The sequence below is a fragment of the Loa loa genome (assembly GCF_000183805.2).
Source record: "Loa loa unplaced genomic scaffold supercont3.95, whole genome shotgun sequence".
In the NCBI taxonomy this organism is placed as follows: Eukaryota; Metazoa; Nematoda; class Chromadorea; order Rhabditida; family Onchocercidae; genus Loa; species Loa loa.
In genome coordinates this window covers 89,511-98,705 of record NW_018108275.1, presented here as the reverse complement: position 1 = coordinate 98,705, position 9,195 = coordinate 89,511, and the positions used below count along the sequence as shown (strand labels likewise).

General features: G+C 34.0%; 2 protein-coding genes across 3 annotated transcripts in view; both read left to right on the top strand.

Annotated features, from left to right (window-relative positions):
* The window catches only part of LOAG_17572 (zinc finger protein), a 6,641-nt gene extending 1,043 nt beyond the window's left edge, over positions 1 to 5,598 (top strand). The window contains exons 3-18 of the mRNA XM_020450232.1: positions 46 to 165; positions 427 to 756; positions 1,042 to 1,119; positions 1,225 to 1,394; positions 1,524 to 1,725; positions 1,900 to 1,995; positions 2,186 to 2,367; positions 2,528 to 2,627; positions 2,766 to 2,885; positions 3,171 to 3,416; positions 3,537 to 3,641; positions 3,869 to 3,972; positions 4,101 to 4,244; positions 4,386 to 4,548; positions 4,746 to 4,957; positions 5,366 to 5,598. Of these exons, the coding sequence (XP_020306120.1) occupies positions 46 to 165; positions 427 to 756; positions 1,042 to 1,119; positions 1,225 to 1,394; positions 1,524 to 1,725; positions 1,900 to 1,995; positions 2,186 to 2,367; positions 2,528 to 2,627; positions 2,766 to 2,885; positions 3,171 to 3,416; positions 3,537 to 3,641; positions 3,869 to 3,972; positions 4,101 to 4,244; positions 4,386 to 4,548; positions 4,746 to 4,957; positions 5,366 to 5,537 (2,544 nt within the window). The 3' untranslated portion in view covers positions 5,538 to 5,598. The remainder of the gene's footprint in view (positions 1 to 45; positions 166 to 426; positions 757 to 1,041; positions 1,120 to 1,224; positions 1,395 to 1,523; positions 1,726 to 1,899; positions 1,996 to 2,185; positions 2,368 to 2,527; positions 2,628 to 2,765; positions 2,886 to 3,170; positions 3,417 to 3,536; positions 3,642 to 3,868; positions 3,973 to 4,100; positions 4,245 to 4,385; positions 4,549 to 4,745; positions 4,958 to 5,365) is intronic.
* A 670-nt stretch (positions 5,599 to 6,268) lies between these two features.
* On the top strand, positions 6,269 to 9,169 carry LOAG_10057. Of its 2 annotated transcripts, none has more exons than XM_020448073.1 (4): positions 6,269 to 6,413; positions 7,205 to 7,390; positions 7,536 to 7,689; positions 8,797 to 9,169. In XM_020448073.1, the coding sequence occupies exons 1-4, from the start codon at positions 6,276 to 6,278 to the stop codon at positions 8,838 to 8,840; spliced, it is 522 nt and encodes a 173-aa protein (XP_020306119.1). In that variant the 5' UTR covers positions 6,269 to 6,275; the 3' UTR covers positions 8,841 to 9,169. The 2 variants fall into 2 exon arrangements, with proteins under 2 accessions (XP_020306119.1, XP_003145632.2); XM_003145584.2 differs by lacking the exon at positions 8,797 to 9,169 and adding an exon at positions 7,812 to 8,326.
* Positions 9,170 to 9,195: the final 26 nt, after the last annotated feature.

Here is a 9,195-nt window from a genome sequence, read left to right as displayed (position 1 = left end):
CTTTATGCAAGAAAACTGCAATAGGCTATGTTCAATTTCTTACAGGTATCTCAAAGTGATAATGATGATGAGTCTTGTCTGGATTCACAAAAACGGAAATCTTCAGAAGGTGACGATCCTGGAGAAATTGATTTCCAGCCCAGAGCAAAGCGATCTACAAGCTTTGTGAGGATTTAAACGTTTTTCTAGCTTGTATGGGACGATCATCCATGTTGATTCATTCAGAGAAGCAAACTTCTTTATACGGCTGCAAAAAATATGGCGCACCGTGGTGTTATTTCCTCTCCTCTTTCGAGAATAGCTGATCTGGCGTAACTTATCTTAGGTGGCACATTTTCACATAAGTGAGTATTTCGAAGGAGGGAAAAACGAAGAATCAGTGATTAGGCTATGCTATAATTCAGCAAATTGCTTATTATGATTCAGACATTGCAAACTGAATTCTCCGAAATAACGACAACTACTGGCAATCAACTGAATAAAAATCAACAACAACAGAATTCAATATCTTTTCCAAATGGTTCAAAAGCTGTTCGAAAATCAAATTGTCAAGTTTGCCACGTGGATGTCTGTACAACAGCACGCCAACGACATGTTTATCAATTCCATCTTCGGGTTTCTAATCTTTTCCAGTGTTCGGGTTGTGACTATATAAATAATAATTCGGTTTGGGAAATGCGAAAACACTGCATAGCTATTCATCAAGGCAATGCATACCCTATCAGCAATGAAGAATTTCACAGGCATGAGATACAGGTTATTCATTTCCAATTCCAACTTTCATTTTCATTTCTTTTTCTGAAAAGATTAACTCGATTTGATATGATGAATTAGTGTCCTGCTTTTATAATCAGATCACCGGTCCTTCTGCGTCACGGTAATAAAACTATGATTGATAAGTGTAAAACAACGCTCAATGTTTATTTTAAAATATGTTAATTAACCCTGTGTGCTAATTAAGCTACTGATGATTGTCTCAAACTTCAACTTTTGGTTTCATTTTAAAACTGTAGGACTAGCTAAAGCATCCGACTGTTTCAGAATTGGAATCAGCAATGCTTTCCGGATTGGAAGCTGAAGAAATCATCTCTATCAAGACAAAAAGCAACAACACTAGAAGTTTGTTAAATTCTGATCAAGAAATATTCTGGAAATTTATCTTTCGAAACCTTTTATGTTATTTTTCTTTTCTCTTACATCCAGATGAACTGATCATTTCTTCAGCATAACAAAGTTGTTCCGGAAAATAGAGGACTAAAAACGGTCAACTATGGCGATGTTACGAAGTGTACATCTCGCGATGAAGCAGGCTGTGATATGGATAATAATCAGTGTGTTATAAGACAGTCAGTCGTTGCAGCTGTCGTCGACGATCGAACGTGTCATGTTTGCTGGTAACGATCTTGATCTTTTCTTAATTTGTGAACTTCATTGAAATGTGAGATATTCGCATGGTTAATGGAATTCACTCTTTAATTGAAATTAGTTAAGAATGTAATCATGAAGCAAATTGAAATTTACAGGGAAGAGTCTCGTTATCCAGGACGTCATATAGCTCAAAAACATTTGAAGAAGTCACTTTACCAATGCCCGATTTGTCAAGATTTCGGAAGTTACGAAAGTTGTACTGTTGCTAAACATATCAACAAAATTCATCCGGCGCATTGTGACGCTATTCCCATCTCCAATTTGGACCGATATGCTCAGGAAATTCGAGACTTACAGGTATTCATTCATTCTGTACACTGGAAAAATTGGTATTTCAGGTTCTCAAACACGTTCCATCAGAAAATTTTGACCCTTTGAATCGAGAGCATTGGAAGCACCAAAAGTGCCGTTTATTCTATTTCGGAGCACAGTCTAATGTGTTGATATTGACAGAAGCAAGATATATTGCAGAAGAAATGCTTTCCAAACCGACCAATGAAGCTCGTTCGATCTCATGTTGGTAATCGTCCCCGAGAGCGTCACATTTGCCAAATTTGTAAAATACAGGTGAGATTCACTTTAGGCATTCACCGATATATTTGCGTATGTATAGTTACTGATTTCTGAATATCTCAGGAATACGAAGGAATATTTAATTATTTATTATTCCACGTACAAGATATTGAATTTCTATTCAAATTTAAATCAACATTTCGTCTAATAATTGATATCTTTCGCTTGTAATACTCATCTTCAGGTGGCGCAATCGGATCGTCAACGTCATGTATACCATCGTCATTTAAAGCAGCAACGTATTTTTGAATGTCCTCTTTGCTCTTTTGCTTCAAATTACGATATTCATCGTGTGAAGTGGCATATTAAATGGATGCATAAAGAAAATCCAAACCGAGAGCCTTATTCTCATGAAAATGATTACAAGTAGGCCAGATTTCTTGATAAGAATTAAACATTTGATTGTTTTATGAATTTCAATATCATTCAAATTTCATCCATCATGTTGTACTGCAAGCAGTCAAGTTTCTCAGAAAGTTGAACCTAGTTTTACAATCATTTTGCAATCATAAATTTAGATTTTCAGGGAGGAAATAGATCGATTAAACGAGCGATGTTTTCCGGGTTGGCAACATAGGCGAAAGCAGTTTTGGAGGTTGGACATCGAAGAAACTGATAACCAAAATGTTCGGATTTTCTATTAAATTTTAAGGATTCCAGTCATTTCTCTTCCCCTTTTTCCATTATAGCGTATAGCCCTTTTTGGGAATAACTCTGGACATTATTGATGTAATTTTAACTTCTTTATATAATCTAATTTGCAGATAAAGAAAAGTGGGACAACAAACATTGAGGAAGAGAAGAAATCAACAATGGAAATCATTTGTAAACCATCTGTAGTGCAGAAAGAACCGCATGAAAAGCCAAATGAATGGACTTGCACGGTTAGCTTTGGAAACTTTCAAAAAAAAAAAAAAATTTACAAAAGTGCAGAACTTCCAGCAAATATTTACCTTTGCAGTTTCATCTTTCTTTTTTTAATACCTTCTTTTGCTGACCTCAAGTAGGTAGAATTGTGCGATCTGATTGATCAAATGTTTTCATTCTAATCCTTCTTTTAAGAATCAATTTATATAAAAAACATATAGATTGAATTAACTCCGAAACTTAGTGCGTAAACTACTCCATTTGATTTTGAAATTTAGAATTTGAAACTGAAATAATTGCAGCTTTGTAAAAAAGAGTTCAATCCTTCATCGAATTTCTTGCATCATGTAGCAAAGGATCATCTTAAGATTTTCCTCTATCAATGCCCAATATGCAAAGGTTATGAAGGACAAGATACCTATGAAATACGGTCTCATATGCAAAAATTACACGGTGGATATATGGAAGAACCGATATCGAATATCGAAAAGCATGCAGACGAAGTACAGAAAATGTATCAGCAATGTTTTCCCGCACGAAAGCTCAAAGTAAGCTTTTAGTTAACCATTCTAAAGTGATAAATTGACTAGAACTGCTAGAATTCTTAACAGTTGTGATGCAATCAAACTGTTCAAAATCCTTGAAATTCTCATTCAAATTTGTCTCAGAACTTGTGGTCAGAAAAGAAAGCAAGTCAAAATGAGAAGAATTGCGAAGGACTCAAAGTTCAGTGTCGCGAGTGTGGGCAAGAGATGAAAACTGAAGATCGGCAGGTATAGAAGCTCTAGAAAGAACTGTTCTGCGATCGAAAAAATTATTCTCTAAAAAAAACTACTCTGCGATCGATTGTCGTTTTTTAAAATTAATTTTTAAAAAATGATTTTTGATCTTAAAAAAATAGTGATATTTCGCGTCGCATTCCCTAAAATAATTTGTCAAATTTGTTTAAAAGGCCAACATTAACTTTAAATAACTCTTATTTAACGATTACTTCTTTAAGATTCATGTATATAGGCATCATCTGAAGGAGCCCTGTCTTTACCAGTGTCCGCTTTGCGAATTCTCCCATCACGCTTGTTCATCAGACGTCAAAGCGCATATCAAGTTTGTCGTGTTAAAACATGTGTAATTATAAGATGTGTGAAGGATTTGCCCCTTGTTGAAATTTTTATAATTGTTCAACATAAAAATTTCAAAATTCAAAAATTTTTGAAAATTTCGTTCAAATTAAGATACGCACATGGGGATAACGCAGATTTAGCACCCACGGCAAATTTGCTGAGATTTTCAAAAGAAATAGCAATGTGGAACTCCCGTTGTTTTCCGGGTTGGATCAATCGTCGCTTACCAACTTCTGCATTGGAAGATTTCAATAGGTCGTTGCTGCTTTCTTGCTTTTTAATTTCCAAACACCCATCCTATGAATAAGGCCCATTTTTGGAATTCAAACGTATCGGAATTTCTGAAATCTCAATTTTGCACTAATCTACTGCAAAGGGAACCATCTGTTTTGGTAGATGCCGAATATGTGATGTGGAAGTACGTCAAACTTCACGTCATATTGCTGAAGTTCATTTGAAAATGTCACTTCATCAGTGTCCTCTTTGTGATTACGGTGCTGCTGAAAGTCGTCTCGTTCGAAGACATATGAAAAATGGACATAGAAGGAAAGAGGTTAAAGTAAGTGATTCACGTGATTTGGAAATTCGACACTTTCGAATTCTTGTTATTTTATGGAATCTCATACATTTTTGTAAGTCTTTGAAGGTTTATGAGTAAATTATGTTTTTGTGCCTTGGCAGTCCATTGTTATATAATATGAACAAATGCGAATGCGCCTAAGGTGAGTTTTATGGATTTAAAAAAAATATTTTAAGGGTTTAGAACCGATAGCTAATGTAGTTAAACATCGAGCAGCTTTCTCCGAAATGCATGACCGTTGCTTTCCGGGACGACCGAAACGTTTGTCGAATATTACTATTTCCGATGAAGGACGTAGGGCGAAGTGCCGTCAATGTGGCGCTACAATTAGTAAGAAACGACGATTGACTCATCTACTAGAAAAGCATCTTAAAAAAGCTATTTTCAGGTAATAGTTTGAATTTTCGTATGAAAATTTATTCAGCTTTTTTTTTGATTTATTGTAAAAATTTATTCATAAATGTGCAAATTTTGCAGATATTTTCCAAAATATCGAGTATGAACTGTACTCAAATATCGTTTATATAATGAAACTCAAGAAATTTAATCAAACATAAAAATATTGAAGTGTACCAAAAGTATGGAAATTTGTTTAAAGATCGCCTCCTTTGATTTCCATAGCAGTGATCTATTTTCTTTCATTATTGATAGATAAAAACAAAGGATTAAACGAGTGCATAGCGTTTAGAGTATCAATAGTCGGATGCGCTCCGTACAAAGTTCATTCTCAATAAATTTCTTCTGTTTAAATTTAGTTCTCTCATTAGCCATATTTTTCCTTTTCTGTTATTTTAAGATGTTCGCTGTGTCCATTTGAGTCATCTTATGACGAAAATGCTGTAATTATTCACATCCAGAAGGAACACAGCGGGCAAGACGGTCTTGTAATTAACGATCTCCTCAAATACAAAAGAGAAGCAGAAATGATGGCAACAAGTTGCTTTATAGATTGGCAGTTACTGATTTGATCTTCACTGGACTTTTGAATGTCATCGAATTTCCACATAAATTTAGCTACGAGAAGATGAGATGATATTTTTGTGAATATGTTGGTTTTGGGAATTTGTAAAAATTTCGTGAAAATTACCAAACGGTCAAACTTTGTTTCTTTTTTTTGGGAAAAAAAAAGCAATTTAACCTATTTATTTATTCAGTGCTATCGTGAAATCATTGAGATGATCATTAATCTTGGTACTATTTTATGATTTCTTGATTGGATATAAATAAAAACTAAATGTTTGCCTTTATTTGTTTACATATATAACTTGGCATGCAAATAACCTGTCAACGTCCATGGTATAAATGAAAATAAAGTAGCATCAGACTAGATTCTGACTTCTTGAAGAATAATCTCTAATCTTAATTCTTCCGCGGGAAAACTATAAGTACCTGAAAGGTTTTTCCTTAATAATTGATTTATTTTCAGTTTTCTTATTGGTTTTGTTAAATTTCTTACATTTGGGGTATTCCATGTTTTGTTTTTTTTTGTTTTAAATTGTATCGTGCTAATAATTAAAAGACATTTCAAATGAAAACTAAATTGTTGATAAAATCAAATTATCAAAGTTGACTTTTAATTCATTGTGCTTAGAGAAGGATAACAATATCAAAATAAAACTGGTATGTTAGCTGCCGTTTTGGCACATATATCATCGTAACAAATGATTGTGAAGTGAGTGGGACGATAAGTTAGAAAGAAGATATTAATGCTTAGTGGAGAAGATGGAAATGAGAAAGGAGAAGAGGAGAAGATAATGGGCGGTGCAGGAGTTTTGATATATCCTCCGGCAAGTCATCGTTTATCCCTCCAGATGGTTACCAGAAGACGGTCTAATAGGCGTAAGGTACTTCTTTTTTCATTGATATTTGAAGTTAACATCGAAAGCTTTCCTCATTAAATGTAACTAAGAATGAGTAATCCAACTTATGTGTAAACATTCTTGAAATGATTTTCTGCCAACTGTATGCTAATTCGTTTCATCCTTTTATCTTTACAATAATGATTGTCACCATTGCAACTCATTGTCATCGTAGTTTTTCACAATAGTCATAGCAATTTATACATTTCATTTATACTTTGTGGTAACCATCCGAGTAACAAAATTACTAACTCATTAATGTAATACTTAAAAGATGTTTACAAAACTGTACCAAAAAGTTATTTTTTTTTCTGTAGAACGAAAATCTTCACTGAGTACTGAATTTTGACAATTCACTGTTCACTGAGACTTATCCGGTTACTGTAGAATCCAACTGAGGAATTTCAAAAATCTGTCTTCTTCTCTGTGATAAATTCATTTTAATAATTTTGATAGACATTTCTAATTAAAGTCCTAGAACTAAGTCAATATTTAAAAGTTATTTAAACATTTGTAAGTGAAATTCTTAGCAATATAATTAAGAATTTTCAACATCTCCTTATTTAGAAATGTTATGTGAAAGGAAGACTAACTGTTTATAAATTTTTCGTCTACTTGTTCTACCATAACACTTTATCTCATTTCTAGATTATTTTATAATCTTTTAGTTTCTTTTTAAATGTTAATTATTGATCCTTGATTATTATCTTCATCACCATCATCATTATCGTTATCAACAATACCATGATCATCATTATCATTGTCTTTATACGCAGGGCGATAATCCAGAAGAAGCACTGCAGCAACGTGTGGCAGCAAATCGTCGTGAGCGACAACGAACAAAAGAACTAAATGATGCATTCGCCATTTTGCGACGAATTGTTCCATCGTTACCGTCTGATAAAATGAGTAAAATTCATACACTACGTATTGCTACAGATTATATTCGCTTTCTAGATCAGGTTCCCAACCTTTCTTATCCTTTTATCACTTTGCTGTCAAAGTTTCATTTACTCTTTGAGCACTTCCGTTCTTGGATTCTCTTTCGAAAACACCCTTAAGTATCTTGAAACTTTTTAAAACTCTATGAAATGAAAAATTATACAGATGAATGGTGACGGATGTCGACTGTTTGGATGTGAAATGCAACTCTGTGATGGGAATTTGCAAACAACGTTCAATATGTGGAGAGGTGGAATGGCTTCCTTACCACATTATTACTCGACCGATACATCACCGGTGCAAACTTTCATCAAAACAGGTTTCATCCCTTTAAAACTTAAATCATTGACCCGAGAAATTTTCATTTAATTTAGTTTCACTACACTAATCTCACTTCAAAGATTCAGCAAAATTCTGAGGATTTCGTAGTTTGACTTATAGAAGAAAATGATTGGTTTAATGAAGGCACCGAAATAACTCCACCCGCAACTACAACTAAAAGAGGAACAGCGGTCGTGACAACAGCAACGACAACTGTGGAACAAAGAAGTTCAATGTAATTAATGAAGTGTAACTACCAACCAGAACGGAAGAGTTTCTGATAAGCAAAATTGGCCGCAACCATATCTGATTGACTTATTACTCTTTTTTAACCATCCAAAAGACTGCCAACCGTATGGCTTTGTTTATTTTAGCTTCGCTATTTGAATGACAATAAAAAAAAAAAAGACTACAGTCAGAGAGAACTGTCTCTTTGTGTCTCATAGGATAATGTCGTAACTTTCGGGTCCGAAAGCGCAATTTCATAGGTTTTGACAATCAGAAAGGTGCGAAATGTGAATGATATCAGTTTACAGATGCCTTCATTAGTCATCTTAATTCTCTTTTGTGAGAAGGGATGAATCAATGAAGATGAAGGAAATGAATAGGAACAAATAATGGTAATCACTGAGAACAATTAGGGTTTTTTTTTTTTTTTGGTATCGTTATGGATGAAATAAATTGGGAAATTGAGTGTCGTTCGATTATAATCGATTAATTTGATAAAATCTATCGGTGCTTAAACCCGAGGGTATCAACTGTTTCAGCTACTGATAACAATCTATTGAAAATATTATCGTCATATCAGTTTCATCTGCTTGACATTATCAAATGAAATCGTTCAGTTCAGAAAGTATCAAAATGTTTAAAAAAAGGTTATGAAATGTGTTGTTGTCAATTAAAATCGATTTCAAAGACAAAAATCAGAGATGAGTAAAATCATACTGTAACAGTGGTGGTAGTAATATAGAGATGAGTGATTATAAATAGTGGAAAAGATAGTAAGGGAATTTGAGATGATGATATAGCTGGAATGGGATAAAAAGTGAGATAAGAGGAGAGATTGAGTTTTACTACTCAGGATTGTGCCACATATTGCTTACAGATGTTAGCAGTGATCGTAAACAAAGGTTCAACAATGAAGAATAAAAGGGTTGTTGAGAGGGAATTCAAGAACGAGCAAAAGAAACTCTTAATTCTCGACCTCGACCAGAATTTTTCTCCAGAATTAAACTTCAAAGAAAATAAGCCGAAAGGCAGGAAATCATCAAAATTGTACCCAGATGTTGAAGAAGCATGGGCATTGGCGATATGGCATGGGTGACTGAAGATGTTTTATCACCAGAACTGTATCAGTGAGAAAATTGTTCTGCTGCATTACACTTTTCTTTATAAATCTTTTACAACCAATTTGCAGTATCTGCTAATACAAACAGGAGAAGGTCGTACCGTAACCTTTCAATACAGTAATAAACCACTTCACCAAACAAGAGTCATTCGTTAC